Source organism: Paramisgurnus dabryanus, chromosome 8 (genome assembly GCF_030506205.2).
Source record: "Paramisgurnus dabryanus chromosome 8, PD_genome_1.1, whole genome shotgun sequence".
Classification (NCBI taxonomy): domain Eukaryota; kingdom Metazoa; phylum Chordata; class Actinopteri; order Cypriniformes; family Cobitidae; genus Paramisgurnus; species Paramisgurnus dabryanus.
This window is the reverse complement of record NC_133344.1, coordinates 34805930-34822392: the sequence shown is the minus strand read 5'-3', so window position 1 is coordinate 34822392 and position 16463 is coordinate 34805930. Positions and strand designations below refer to the sequence as shown.

Genomic DNA, 16463 nt, shown 5'->3' with positions numbered 1-16463 from the left:
ATACAACAACACGGAAATGATACAGTCATGCTGGTGTCGCTTTGTTTATAAGAAACATTCACACTTAGTTAATGGTGCACTAGTTAAAACTACTGATAGCTGTATATAAATAAATGATGTGCTATCTGTTGATTAAGCGTGCCAGTGAGTAACATAGCTGCTGCTTTATTAAGATAGAAGAAAGCGTCTGTATGTTGTGTGTTTGTTGCTGTTATGGATCAATATTCATTGGTGAGAGTCATTGGCGGGGGATCTTTTGGTCGAGCTTTGTTGGTTCAACGAGTGAACCATGAGGAGAAATATGTAATAAAGGAAATACGTCTTCCAAAGGTAATAAACACGGAAGTGTTAAAAGTCAATAACATGCATAAAATGAATCATGTACGCAGCGCAGTTTATAATAATGTTAAATATGAATATAATGCAGACTGAATCTGCTTTGAGGAAGAGCAGAAGAGAAGCTGTGCTCCTGTCCAAAATTAAGCATCCACATATTGTGGCATTCGTAGACTCATTTGAAGGTTTGTAAGGGTGTTACTTACATTTCATGATATTTTAAGATCTGAACAAACACGTGTAACGTGTACTCTCACTGTCTGTCTTCAGCTGATGGTCATTTATATATTGTGATGGAGTTCTGCAGTGGTGGAGATCTTCTTCAAAGAATACAACAGCAAAAGAATGAGCTGTTTTCTGAAAACATGGTATGACAAAGACGATGTACAACTTGTGTATTTTCTTTTAAGAACATTTGCAATTATTTCTGTCTGTTTTTATTTAAATTTAAATTCTCTTGTGTAGATCCTGAAGTGGTTTGCACAGATGTGTCTCGCTACTAAATACATTCACGACAAGAGAGTCCTTCACAGGGATTTAAAATCAAAGGTACAGAAATTCAGTTGTTAGCATAATTGCACAAAAAGTGAGCCATAAGCCAGACTTAAAAACAAAATTAATATAGTTAACACTTTTCAATAAGGTTGTATTTCTTAATAATATTATAGTATATAGTATAATAGTATTTTGTAATTAGTTGCATAAGCTAACATGAATTAGCAATGAATAAAAATTATATTTATTATTTGTTACTTTACATTTATTAATCTTAATCATGTTAATTTCGGCATTTATTAATACATTTATAAAATCAAGCGTTGTTACTGTTTAAATTAATGAATGCAATGTAAACTAACATGAATAACTGTATTGACATTAACTAAATGGATAAATGCATAGACAGTTTGTTATTGCAGAAATAAGCCCTGAAAGTGTGATCAGGACCAACAGTGACTTGAAGTGGGGCAGGGGCTTATTTTGCAATAACAACCGGCGGCCTGTACATTATCCTGCTTATTACACAGCTATTTACCTCTTCATATTTTTTATTTTATTTATTTTGAGCTCCATTAGCTGCACATAACCAACTACTCTTCCTGGAGTCAATACAATAGTACATACCGTCTACAGGACTTTTACACAATGTTCAATACATTACATTTTATAAAAAACAAAAACAAAACACAAACCAAAAACACTAATGCAATTAGTGCATTAGTAATACCTACATACAAATCCATACACACACTCATATACACCAGACCTAGTTTAAGTATAATTCTAAAATATGAAATAATCACAATAATACAATTTGATCATAACACTGTAAGCACATAGTTTATCATGAAATAAAAGTTTACCATTTGCAAGACACTTTAATTCATGAACAAATACCCTTTTAAAATAACTTTTAACTGATGTTTACTCTGTGCATTAACAATGTCTCTGGGCAGAATATTGCAACCAGACATGGCTCTATAGAACATGGCCCTCTTTCCATAATTTGTTTTTACTTTAGGTAATATAAACCTCCCTTCTGTGGCATAATGATGTTCATCAGAACTGAAACATAGCCTACGATAAAGTACTTTTGGTAATTTAGATAAAATTATATTTCTTGTTAAATTTAATCTTTCTTTTACCTTTAACCAAGAAAGTGTATTATACATCCAATTCACATTCGTTCTGAATGGACACTGAAGTACACATTGCGCTGCTCTATTTTGGACCATTTGTAAATCTTTTATATGTGTTACCGCAGCACATGACCAAACCTCTGAACCATAGTCCAACTGTGACAGAACAAGTGATTTTATAACATCCGTTCTCATATTAAACGAAAGTTTAACCATACTGATATTAGGGATGCACCGATAGGATTTTTTTGGGCCGATTTAAACAGACAACTTCTGGCTGATGCTGATACTGATATTAAACACTTGTATACAATACTATACAGTTGGTCTATAAGCTAGTTTATTTCTGCATCAAATTATTTTTACTGAACATGGATTGGATCTAATTAACATTCAACTGACCAACATAATAAGAGAGGCACAAATATAATATAATAATAAAAAATATAATAAGACAGCATGACAACCTTCAAAGGTGGTTTTTGCTATTCAGCATTTATTTTATTAACGTCATTAACTCATTTTTTACATATAATGGATTTCTTAATGCAGTTAATTAATAAACAATCGGTATCGGCCTTTCTCGTGCTATTGCCGATATGCAGATGGTTTCAAATTCATCAAAAATCGGTCGATAAATATCGGCGGCCGATACATCGGTGCATCACTAACTGATATGCTTAGACCATGTTAAATAGTTGTCAACTTCAATACCCAGAAGTCTTGTCTGTAGTACCTGCTCAACACACATAGCTTTAACTACTAGATTCAATTTCGGTTCACTCAACAACATATGTCTGGTACCAAAAACAATACTTTTTGTCTTGCCAACATTTAATTACTAACTTATTATTTGTAACCCACTCTACCATAGACTTTAAAGTTTAGTTCATCCAATAACACAATTTCAAGATCTTCAATTGTTTCTTGAGATAAGTAGATAGTTGAATCATCAGCATACAAAGCTATTTCCATTCTTTTAATGTAATGGCAAATCATTTGTATATATAGAAAACAGGAGTGGTCCTAAACAACTACCCTGCGGTACTCCACAGTAAACTGCTCTTTCATTTGAAAAACTTCCATTAAAAAAAAGTAAGGTAAGGAACATTAAATATTGATAAGAAATATTTTATTTGCTCATTTTTGAAGAAAAGAAAAGTCCGCACACAGTAATCGAAATAATGTCATTCTATGCCGAAATAATCCAATGGCCACAGATGCAACAATACAGACAAACGTTTCGGGCTTAGCCCATCATCAATGTCATTAGTCCACCTGACTCTAACGCGTAGCTTATATATCTACGTATTCGCTAATCAGAAAATACATACCATATTTGCTTGTGTAGAGTGTCTCTAGTGGTAGATCACAGAACTTACATTTGAAACCTTTTAATGCAAATCCACTTGTTCAATTTCTATTTAGACAGGGCCGGTTCTAGATGTTTGGAGGCCTTAGGCAAAATTTATGTTGGAGGCCCCTCACACTTCTTTAATTTTCAGAGTAATCGGAGAAAGTGTTTTTTTTCCTACCCTGTAAGAATTCATTTGACCACTACAGTGATTAAACATGTTTTCCCCATTACTTTTCTGTTTTATAAAGTTAACAAATTGATCAAATTTATGTTAAAATTTAATTAGAAATTATGCAAAACAACATGTGTTAATCAGATATTAGCATATCTGATATCAGAGCACATTACAACACAAAACATAATGTGAAATTAAAGCTGAACATCAATGCTAATTTTACTTGTATTTCCTCTATGAAGAACATTTTCTTGACGGATGAAGGAATTGTGAAGGTTGGAGATTTTGGTTCAGCTTGCACTCTTAACAGGTATGGAGAAATTTCATCATTTTTATTTTTTTCAGTAGATTTCATTTAATACAATCATGTCATTAAAAACACTTCCATATGTAATTCTCAGTGCAAAAGCATATGCTCAGACATATGTTGGTACCCCATACTATGTGTCACCAGAGATATGGGACAACAAACCTTACAATAATAAAAGGTAAACTTATAGCTGATAATATAACCTTCATTTCAACACCAAATTCACATACAATATGTCAAATACAATATGTATCTGTTACAGTGATGTCTGGTCTCTTGGCTGTGTCTTGTATGAACTTTGCACTCTCCAGCACCCGGTATTTCCCCTTCACACCCTCATAAATAAATATAATGTAGTTGCAGTGAAACAAACTAATCCTGTATACATTCATATATGTTCAGTGTAAAATGTAATTTATTCAGTAATGGCACTGAACTGTGTATTCCTAGGTTTTAAAGGGATAGTTCACCCAAAAATGAAAACTCTGTCACCATTTACTCAGGGAGGTACAGGTTTGTAAATGATGACAGAATTTTTATTAATGGGTGAACAATTCCCTTCAAAACCCTTTGATATCCTTTTTTATTTTCATCCCTCTCTTCATAAGTTTCAGGCACAGAGTTGGAAGAGTTTGATTCTGAAGGTGTGTCGGGGGGCGTACGCACCTTTACCCAGTCAATTCCCATATGAGCTGCACTACCTCATCAAACAAATTTTCAAGATAAACCCTAGAGACAGACCATCTGTACACACCATACTCAACTCTCACCGCATCTCACGCCTGCTGCATAAACATTTGACACCAGAGGTACCTTACAAGCACTTATAAAAACGTGTGTTTGACTTCATGCAGAGCTGCGCAGATCGAAAGGCAGATGACATCAAAGTAAAGCGAGAGCGATTTGAAAGCCTAAGAGCAGTCTGTTCTTAAATCGTTCTTGATGTACTTTCATGCCACATATCTGTTGCTACCGGGTGTGCCTCATAAGCCTTGAAAAGTGAAGCCTCTGGCTCTTTGATCGCCCCCTGGTGGCTGGCTGCAGTACAAGTCATAACCCCGCCCTCTCCATTCAAACGAATGGGACTCTACTCTAAATAAAAAATTTATTTACACTTCCAATAAAAGTTTCCGAAAGATGGTTTTGGGCCTTTCAAGTAGAGGTCTACACGGGTCCAAAAATTCCTACCCGAACCCGATCAGGCCCGCAAATGTGCTACACTGAACCGACCCGGACCCGTCTGTTGTTTTGAAAGCTGGACCCGGACCCGACCCGGACCCGTATATTATTTAAAAGCTGGACCCGGATCCGACGAAGACCCGTCTATTATTTAAAATCTGGACCCGAACCCGTCCGGGAAGACACAGACCCGAAAATGACCCGACCGGCAAATATTCTTAGCTAAATGTTATTAATAAGTCAATAAACAAGTAGCGAAAATTAAACTTTTTGTCTTACCCATAGAAGTTAGTCTTCTCCCTCCTTGTACCTGTCTGTGTGATGCACAATCCTTATTTCCAAGAAAGTTCCATCCATGTTATTCCTCTCTTGACGATTGAATTTTTTAATGCTTATTCCAGCTTTTAAAGTCCACTTTACAGTCATGGTGATTAATAACGCAGTTTTACATCGGGTCAACTTGCTTAATAATGTTTGCCCATTTGAATTATAATAACGATTGCTCGTTCAGTGCCATGGCTGCTTTCGTTAGCTTTGCTTCTTTGCTATCATCTATGTGCTCTTTGAGTCGCGAAAACTTTAGATATAAGAGCAGCAAGACGGTCAATTTATAATATTATTATAAAAATAAGAGAAGTCAGTGCAAAATGCGCGGTACGGCGGAATAGGTCCCGCCTTCTAAATAAAAGAGCCAATTGTCAAAGGTAAAGTCGTTGCGTCTCACTGCAGAAGCTCCTGACTGGTACCCAGAGAAACATTACAAGAGCGCATGCGCGTTAGCTGCCTGGTTGGAGCAACCAAATATAAACCTTTTAACGCAATTTTAGCGTCATAGAAAAAATTTATGCGACAGTTCATCTAAGTTTTTGTTGCTGATTTTGAAATATTTTATTTAAATGTGAGTGTGTGTTCTCCGAGTCCGATTGACCTCGGGTATTACCCACAATGTTAAACAGACCCGGGACCCGAAGTAATAGATTGAGACCCGACCCGGACCCGGCTGATCATTTAAAATATAGACCCGAACCCGTACGGGTCCCGGGTCGGATCCCGGGTCTTCGGGTCTCGGGTCTTCCGTGTAGACCTCTACTTTCAAGTAGTTTTTATCACGCTGGTATATGTTCAAGTCTTTATTATTGTGGTAAGTTTCATTTTAGCTAGTAATTTGATGCAATAGAAACGGGGCGTGACGTTATGATTGGCGTGGTTGAATTGGTCGTGCGGGCGTTTGGGCGGAAGTTTGATACCGCGGCTCCGCCTCTGGCTCCACGGACGATTCCTTCTGCGCATGCCTTGGCTCCAAACTGACGTTTTTACGTAACATGGCGGCGACCGTGGTCGGACATTTTTGGCTTCAATTCATTTCAATGGTGGGAGGCGCCGTCGCGTCGTCCATCTTTTTTACAGTCTATGGTTGCTACGCAGTGTCCAATGAAGTCAAACCACTTTATTTGTTGCATGTTACTCACTAGCTGCATTTCCATTACCCTTTAAATTGCGCAAACTGTCAAATACGGCCAATGGAAACACGTCAATTTTGCAAAAGTTTAGAATATAGCGCAAAAAGTTTATACGCTCGCATGAGGTGGTTTTTCAGGCAATTTGGAAAAGTTGTATTTCGCAAAACTGCAATGGAAACAGTTTATTCGCATGTCCAGGTCACCTGATGCAAGTAAGTCACATAATTATTATTCAAATATGACACGGTATGTACTAAAACCTCCCATAAACACGTCAATACGTGTCTGCTCCCAAGTATAAGAGGCTTTCCTTGCCAATAATGTTTGGATAACACTCCTACATCTCTTTTGATGTAAAATAATCTTCTATTAACTCCAAGAAACACCTTTCAGAAGTATAAGGGGCTTTCCTTGGCATTAATGTTTGGATAATACTCTTACGTCTCCTTCGGTTAAAAATAATGCCTAGTGCGGTGGATGTGATATTAGCAACTTTACCAACATCAGTCAAATGTTTGGATTGACTTATCGCGAGAGGAAAAATATCATCGTATCAATAGAAACCGTGTCATTTTGCAATAGTCTTTTTTGTCGACATTTAGAAAATAACGCAACATTTTTGCGCAAAACTGCAATAGAAATGCAGGCACTGTTAACGTCATTATGTTTGTTATTATATATAATTATGAGTATTATTTCTGTTACTATTGTCTATTCCTGTATAGAGTAAAGAGTTGCTGAAAGAACGAGCGTGCTGTTGGAGGAAAGAGGAGGGAGAAGAAGTGGCCAGACTGTTAGGACAAAAGAGTTTAGTGACTTCATCTACCACTGAAGGTTGCTTAAAATAATTACTGTTGAAAAATAATGAAACAATTATCATTAAAAATAATTTATAAATGTATTATTAATTAAAACAAATAGAAAAGGCTGAATATATTTTATATGTTGAATAGTTATTTTACTCAAAAAAGGAGACATTTTATGAATATTTCCATGTTTAAGTGCTATAATTGGGTCCCCAGTGCTTTTATCAATCTAAAAAACATGATAAAGAACAACCCAGTAACTTAGTTTTGGTAAACCATTCTCTGCAATCATGTGAAAAAATATGTAAAGGAAATTTGGTTCCCCTTGTGATGTCAGAAAGGGATGTTTTATAATAATACCACCCCTTGATCTACATTATCCAACCATAGCATTGCACTAAATGAGTGCAGAGAGAGAAAATAATTGACAGCACAATTGAGTTTCAATTTCAACAAACTCTACCACCATTGCGATCATTGTTTGCATTTCATTAACTCATTTGCATTTTTGCTCACACCTACAAAGTGGTTATTTTAACATAATAATAAATTATCTTTAAGATATTTTGAGCTAAAACTTCACATACGTACTCTGGGGACACCAAAGATTTATTTGACTTCTTAAAAAAGAAACTTGTGAAACGTCCCCTTTAAATGTTAGTGGTAGCTTAAATCTCTAATTAAATGTAACTACAGTAGGTGTATTCCTGTATCTTTGTTTAAAGGACCTTCCTGCACCGAGAGTAACAGCATCGACCCGACGTCTCGTAAGAGGTGGACAGTGGGATCTTGTAATACAGTGCTGGGTGTCTTAGGAAATGCTGATATTATTTCCTCTGGTAGCATGGCAGATACAGAAGGGTCTCATCCCATCTCAGGTACCTTAACACCAACAGAAATTACTTCATTATTTGGTAATATTTAATTTAAGTGCAAATTGTGTAATTTCTAATCAGAAGATGGCGCTGTTTCCCCACCGTTCTGGTACTTTGTTTAATTTAAAAACATCTAAGCATTTTAAAATTTTACAATTACAAATGCTAGGCAGAATAAGGACAAATGAGACAAAAATATAAAAACAAAAATGTTCAACTGTCCAAAGCATTGCCAAGATAAAGTTTGTTAACCTTGCATTTAAGCTTACATATTAAACAAAAATTTTAATTTGTTTATATATTTTGATCTTTATTCTAAAAAAATAAATAAAACAAAAAGAAGTAAACCCTGTTAGACAAATGTGTTAATGTTATGTTATAGTACAGTACACCACGCTCTCTTTAAAGTAAAGGTATCTATGGAAGAGCATTGTGTATATGAATCTTAGCACATTAAACAGTTTTGTAGCATCTATAAACATGCCTTTACCAAATTTCATTACATTGAGAATGTAAATGTATGCTCTTGTGTTCTCTGGCTGTCTCATAGAGGACATAAAGGAGAGGAGAGCGAGGAAACAGTGGGATAAAGATCAAGCAGAAAGAGTCCTTAGCGTCCTGGAGAAAGTTCAGCTTTGCTCCGCCTTTGAGACCTACACTATACACAGACACGGTCAGCGAGTACACATGACATCATCAGCACTCCGGTTTATGACATTAATAGCTGTAGTGTTAATAATTCATGGCAAAGAAACAAGACACTTAACCTCTGGTTACCCCTGGAGTATTGTAAGTAAGGAATAATTGACGACGGGCCATTGAATTATAAGAAAATAATGCACACCCAAGGTGCAATGCGGCACGACGCGAAGCGGAGTGGGCATTATTTTCAAATAATTCAAAGGACCGGAGTCAATTATTCCTTTTATACCACGGTTACCACAAACATTGCTCTGGTGCCTATTTTTAAGACATTTGAAAAGTTAGGTGTGCGGTTATCAGAAATTAATGCATACCCACAGAACATTTCTCAGCCAATCAGAATACAGCATTCAACAGACCCGTGGTATAATAGTAATACATTTATTGTAAGTCACTTTGACTAAAGCCTGCTTACCTTTCAGAAAGCTCATGATTAAAAGCTGTTAAAGATGTATAAATTAATTTTGTCAACAGGTTCTGATTATCTGGGAGGTCCTTTAAACTCTGAGCAGGGAGACAACGTTGATGGTCCTGAGGAGATCATCACAGACAACAGCAGACTGGAGTCACGCTCGGATGATGATGACACGTCAGTATCTCCCTTTTTTTGCTCAATATTTAAATATAATGCTCTTTTGTGAATCTCACATCGCTTTTCTGACTACAGGGATTTTGAAGAGGACTGTCAGTACGACTGGATCAATGAACTCGAGATGATGGTGGACGATCACTAGCAAATGTTTTAGGATTTGTACTTTAAGGTAATCACGTGCACTTTTCATGTAAATATAGTATTTTATTTGATGAGGTTTTCGTTTTAAATAGACCGGTATAGTTCAACATTAATCATGATATTGGATAAAATTTGCATAAACAACTATTTAAAATACATTCAGTACTGAAAACCAAATTGTTTGCTGTAGTTTATAGGTACACATAAAGGAAGGACTTTACTTGCAATCCAACATGTTGGGTTTTGTCTGTAAACATTTGTTTAGCAAAAGATTTGATCACATGTGTGTTTAACAACAGAAATGAATCATATTTTCTAGTCACTATTGTGTAATATTACAGAATACAATGACAACTTGAACTGAAGCATTTTATTACATTATTATTTAATTTTAAATTATTTAACTGATTTGATAGTGCTGGTACTACTGTCTAACAAAACTTATTTTGAAGTATAAAAATACTTAGAAGACTTGTGTATTGAATAAGGCTAAGATATGCCATATGCCACGATAGGCCACAGCTTTGGTACACAAAACGTAGCAGAATTTTTAATACGTATTATGTTATGTAATATGCCTAAAATATGATTTTTAACTTTCTAGGTGAAAATTACGTATGCTCAGAGACAGAAGTGAATTTTTAGATGCATTATCATTTATAATTTAGCTGATGCTCTGTAAAATAATAATAAGATAATAAAAAAAACAAATAGATTACCTTCACTAGTTCTGTGCTTATTTCAGAATAGTGGATGTGGGCTAAGTCAAGTCAATAGCTATATACATTACTGCATATGGCCAATATGTCTGCATCTTAAAGGAATAGTCTACCCATTTGCCATATTAAACTATGATATTACCTCAACCTAGACAAATTAATACATACCTATCTTTTTTCAATGCGTGCACTATAAAGTGCGTTGTGAATGTGTTAGCATTTAGCCTAGCCCCATTCATTCCTATGGTACAAAAAAAGTTTTATTTTGTGGCACCATACTTACTGGTATAACTCCTCATGTAACAGTCTTTAAATAGGGAAAACACGGAAGTGTTTGGTGGCTTCCCTGTTTGGTACCATAGGAATGAATGGGGCTAGGCTAAATGCTAACACATTCACGATGCGCACGCATTGAAAAAAGATAGATATGTATTAATTCGTCTAAGTTGAGGTAATAACATAGTTAAATATGGCAAAAGGGTAGACTATTCCTTTAAAGAGATCACCTAAAAATAAAAATTGTGAACTGAAAAGATGTCTACTGAAGTAAAACAAAGGAAGTGGAAGCAAATTAATTTTACAGTGCCTTTGTTAAACGTTACATGTAATTATCATAGTAATAACAGTAAGTTTTGCATAATTATATGCAACTAACCCTAAACCAAACTCTAACCCATAGTAAATGCATATTGTTAATTTTAAGTACTCTAAATGTATTATTTCACCGTAACAGTGACACTTAAAAATAAAGTGTAGCCAAATATATTTTCATTCACTTGGTTTAAAGTTTAAAAAAAAATCTGTCATAATTTACTTAGCCTCATGTTGTTACAAACCTGTATTAATTTCTTTGTGATAAATGCAAAGGAAGATATTCGTAATGAAGCAGGAAACAGAAGCACCATTGACTTCCATAGTCGAAAAAATACGTTGTTGCTGCTACAGAACGGTTGGGTTACAAACATTGCTCTAAATATCTTCCTTTCTATTAATAAATAAATAAGAATAACAACATGTTATTACTATAATAATTACATTTAATGTGTAACAAAGGCACTGTAAATTGAATTGTTACCATTTCCTTTGTTGTCCTTCAGAAGACATTTTTTTCAGATGAATGCAAAGTCTAAATGAAGTGAATGTTCGCAAATGTTGTGTCGATTTGTTTTTAGTGTAGTTACAGTAATTTGTTTAACACTTTTCAATCGAATAACCATAAAGGAATCTTTGATCGTCATTTCCTTTTCCAATAAGACCAACAGGTGTTTGGCCTTTCGGTGCTCTTTTTCTCTGTCTGTTTTCAGTCTGTTAGTCATTATGAGAGAGCACAGCTGTTGAAGCACATCTGAAAGCACTTAGGAGTCCTGGCACACACATGCTGTGCTAAGCTTTAGATTTCTAGAGGAGCTGTGTTTCCATTTATAACCACTAGGGGGACTCAATATTTTGCAGATGAAATGCTTGCAAGATTTCACATACTTTGGGTAAAAAATACACCTATTGTGAAAGGTAAACACATTTTAAACTATGTTGAGGACAAAGTAAACACAGCTCACTTGATTATATTATGTTTAATGTTTATTATTTAAGTAATATTCAAAAAGTTCACAGGATCATCACAATAAAAAAATCATTTTAATATGATACAGGATCATGAAGTACATTATACCTTTCTTATTATATGAAAGTAAAGATTTAATAATAATTCAACACTTTTAATACAAAACGCACTATGAATATACCCCACTTCTTATATTGCTCAGTCAGGCAGACCAACAGAGCAAGTGTTGATATTAGATGAGATAAAAAGCTCAAATTCCTGCAGGTGAAATCATAAACATGTTTAAACCTGTACAATACCTAGTAAAAATATCAAAACTACTGCCTCTTATAAAAGGAATGCTGCAATATCCCTCTGCCAAAGGCGAGCGTCATTTTGTAGTTTTGCAAGATCTGTTTGTTTTACGAGTGGTCTCTAGACTGACTGTTGGGGTGCTTGTTGTGCAGATAAATGCCCCTGCTTGAGTTATTGAGGAAACGCTGGGCCAGCATGGAGGCCTTATCTAAAACCCGCACGGAGTCCCTCAGGGTTCCAGTCTGGGCCCTTTAGCCATTTTTAATTTCCCTCATTCACCTCGGTTGAACCTCAACGTCTTATGAGAGACAAAGATAAACGTACGAGGATGTGCAAAGAAAGAACTGTTTCGATGATAGCAACTCATTATGGCCTTTCTATTAATGTCACTTTTGGGCTACTCTACTTTGAGATGTTTAAAACAGAAAAAACCCTGATTAATTATGTGAGATGCTGGCCTTGGACTTAGTTATATACCATTTAATTCAGAGTTAGAGTGAAACAGAAAAAAGCGGATATTAGATCTGGATTAGATGCGATCAGTTAACTCTTTCACAAAGGAAGAGACATCTGAGGTCAACTGCTCTGTACTCAACACAAACTCATCAGCCTTACAAATGGCTGTCAGGTCTGACATGTTTTATTGTAAATTAGCGACTCTTAATGGATTCTGACAAACAAACCGGTATTTGTGAATGACTTGAGGCCAAGATTAAGCGGATTTGAAGCTAACGTATTTTTGATTGAGAACATTTTTGACTGAGGTGGTTTGGCGACTCTGCATCTGAGCTCTTTATTTAAGTATATAAATAAAGATTGCAACACCAGGTAGTCTCCCAAAACCTATTTTGAGAATGTTGTCTACTAATACTAAAAATGCAAATAATAATTTATGTTTTGATAAGAAAAGGATACTCGGGTTAAGATTCTTTTTTCATCTTTCGTTTCATGCCACAAAAAAATCTTTTTACTGAGATATTTGTTCAAAATGGTCTTCCTTTACTAAACATCATGCGCAGTATGCAAGTGAAGTACTGAATGTTCCCCTTGCAGGAAGGAGACATGAAGTCATGTCTTTTTCAAGAATAACAAACAAATCAGCACAGAAATGTCACATTGTATTAATTGTTTGGCTTTACAATGCTCACACACGCAGTGCAGGCTAACAATGACTTCTCCCTGCCTTCTGATCTGTAAATTGCTCAAATTTTTAACAATTCTTCACAAATTAAGTGTAATGGTGAAGTTTGAATGCGAAATGTTCATGAGAAACCAATGATAGGTGTGAAACCACACAGTGCACAAAATGTGTTTACCACTAAAAACAGTTGCACGCAGGCTTTGTATCAACACATTTTTTAAGGATATCCTGTAGCTTCTTTTTACTTTCACATGTTTTTTTATTATATACATTTTTAATACTAGGGTGTGTTAAAATGTACTTTATATGTTAACTGCAGATTATAGGAATTCAGATCTTATGTTACTTTTATATTGAGATGGTTGCTGATTTAGTTTTAAAGAAGTGCCTTACCGGAAACTGATCATTTTGTTATCATTAGCACATCATAAATTATTCCAAACTGTATGATTTGGTTTTATCTGTGAAACACACACACACAAAAAAAGTTTTAAGCCAAATGCTTTTCTGTCCATACAATAAATAAAAGTACATTGAAAGTGAATAAGCAACGCTATCTCACGGCAATTTGTGGTATAGTCACAAAATATCTGATTTATTTATTTGTGACTTTCCTCCATTTCCTTGTGAGCACACATTTCTATAAATAGTTTTTCGTCATTATATATGTTGGTTTTTTTCTATTTTTAAACCATTGTCGCTTGGGTTGGGTTTGAGTTGGGGTTAGATTTGGGGTTTGGGTTAATATATCTGAAATGTTACAGAAAGTCGTTCTAACCCCAAGCGGCAATGATCAAAAAATGACACAAAACCAATTAAAAAAAAGGCACGAAAAAGAAAGTCATGCTCTGGGACACGAAAAAAAAAAGGAAAATTGTGCCCACCAACTCCATCAAATAAATAAATCAGATATTTTGTGACTATACCACGAATGCCTTGAGATTGGGTTGGGATAAAAGGCACCATTCCATCTTTGACTATATTCATGTAGAGAGCTGGTTAATCCTCTTGGGTCTTGGCTGATTTTGCATCCTTGAGCAGTTTTGACCTGACATTTGTGCTTTTTTCAGTTGCTTAAAAGCATCATAAAACACTGTGTTCGGCCAAAGTGATCTCATGAGAATACGATTGTATTTTTACGTTTCAGTGTGGTTGTACCATACGTACATTTACGTACGTTTAAAACACACTGAAACGTATAATATCGACATTTTGACAGGACTAATACGTAAATTATTTACGTATTTACAGCTTTACAAACGTACAAATATGTACGTAAGTTATTCCAATTCATAAATATTAAAATCGCGGGCATTGGCGTTTCTTACTATATTAATGACATGTTTTCAGTCAAATATCGCGCCTCAAGAAGCTTTACGACACACTGCTTTACGGCAGTGATATCAAAAGCTCATTGGCTCTTTGCGTGCCACGTGACATATTTGCGTCATTTCCTTTTCCGTTGGTGTACGTTTGAAATAAAAAAAATGCGTCGTGACAGAGGGAAGCCGGATCAACGCTGATCAAACTCTTGAATTAATAACTTTAATACTTTTCTTTACTTTACTTCATATACGCCAAAGAGGACCGCGGCTGCAGCACATCGTCATTTTAACTACTTTTGGTGCTGATTTTAATATTCGCAATAAATAAGTTGTTGTGATTACACTTGTCTCTCTGTTATGCTTTTTGTACCAGTAACGTTAAATGATTTTAATAAACTGTTCTGCGTAGGACTGTAATGGTTAAAATATATTTTGAATGCAATATTGTTACTATTGTTTTTTTAAAATGTTCCTAAACATGTCTCTCCGTTACGTTGCATAATATAAAAATAATAGAATACATATTTAAACATTTTGTATAAATGTTAAGGGTTTAGGGAAAGGTTTGGGGCAGGGTTAAGATGGTCAATTATTGCTAAAATGGTTAAAGGGAAATTATACAGCAATCTTTATGGAATGAAAGATACGTAAATGTTAAAAGTTTTTTAGCTGTATAAACATAATAATGCTACATTTAAATGTTGTAAATACGTCTACATTGTACGTTTTAGCATCTATTTACATACAAAAAATATGTTTTTTGTTTTTTAAAGTTACGTGTAAATACTACGTATTAACAGTGAGACACAAACTGGGCTACAATATTATATGAGCAACATGTATGTACACAGGTTGGGGAAGGACAATTTGTTATCTACAATTCACCTAACATGCACGTCTTTGGACTGTGGGAGAAAGCTGGAGTACCCGGAGTAAAGTGTTTACTGACACAGGGAGAACAAACAAACTCTACACAGAAAGGCTCAAACTGGGGCACACTGTGAGGAAACAGTGCTACCTTTTGAGCCACTGTGGGGCACCATGGGTTATCTGAAGCCATGTTTTTGATTTGTGAGGATGAGATCTTTCAATTCTCATTTTCATATTTTTAAATAAAGTGTCTCATGACACGTCATGAAATTATTAATTTGTCAATTAAAACATAAATCAATGGTTCTCGTGTCTTGGCATCAACCGCGGTTCACACATATTGAGGGTGCATATTTGAATGTGCGTTGACACAAATGAGATGTGAGAGAGAGGATTTTAGATGAAAAATAATGTAAATTTTAGTCTGTTTTTCATTAGAGCTTTAGAATACAGGTTTGGGAAGTAGGATACAAGTACTGTATAAAGCCCCATTCCCGTCTTACTTTTATTACAGTATCAGAAAACTATACTGAAGAGTATAGTATGCAAAAAACAACTTTACATTCACCAGCCACATCTCTATGTCTTCATTTTCATCTCATCCCTCATATTTTCTGTCTGTCTATGTATAAATGTGAATTCACAGGAAGAGGATGAGACAGCAGATGGACAGTGACCTACTGATCTTGACTTTACTGACTCCATTAGGTTTTATATTTATGTACTTCAGGTCTTCTGAAATTGCAGACACATGCAAAGTACAGTGGTGGCCAAATTTATTAAAACACCTGACAGATCTTAAAATATCGATCTGTTTTTTCCTCCAAAGCAATTATTTTATTTAATAATGATGGTTGCTTTGGGCACAACACATGTCCTGATTCATGCTGTTTTTATCCACGTTTAACTTTAATATTTGGTGTGTACACATTTTGCAGCAATTACAGCAGCACATCTCTATGGCATAGTGTCAGTATATTTCC

The 16463-nt window shown here is 35.1% G+C and overlaps 1 protein-coding gene across 4 annotated transcripts in view; it reads left to right on the top strand.

Annotated features, from left to right (window-relative positions):
• Nucleotides 1-16463, top strand: part of nek3 (NIMA related kinase 3) — a 49707-nt gene continuing 33244 nt past the window's right edge. For 2 of the 4 annotated variants that reach the window (XM_065281650.2, XM_065281648.2), the window contains exons 1-13: nt 1-330; nt 428-521; nt 607-704; nt 802-885; nt 3748-3815; nt 3907-3993; nt 4078-4132; nt 4424-4624; nt 7180-7288; nt 7986-8138; nt 8686-8808; nt 9312-9426; nt 9505-9598. In XM_065281650.2, coding sequence (XP_065137722.1) covers nt 214-330; nt 428-521; nt 607-704; nt 802-885; nt 3748-3815; nt 3907-3993; nt 4078-4132; nt 4424-4624; nt 7180-7288; nt 7986-8138; nt 8686-8808; nt 9312-9426; nt 9505-9571 — 1371 coding nt within the window. In that variant the 5' untranslated portion in view covers nt 1-213 and the 3' untranslated portion in view covers nt 9572-9598. Of the gene's footprint in view, nt 331-427; nt 522-606; nt 705-801; nt 886-3747; nt 3816-3906; nt 3994-4077; nt 4133-4423; nt 4625-7179; nt 7289-7985; nt 8139-8685; nt 8809-9311; nt 9427-9504; nt 10286-16463 lie in introns of those variants that run through there. The other 2 variants (XM_065281649.2, XM_065281647.2) reach the window with 2 other exon arrangements.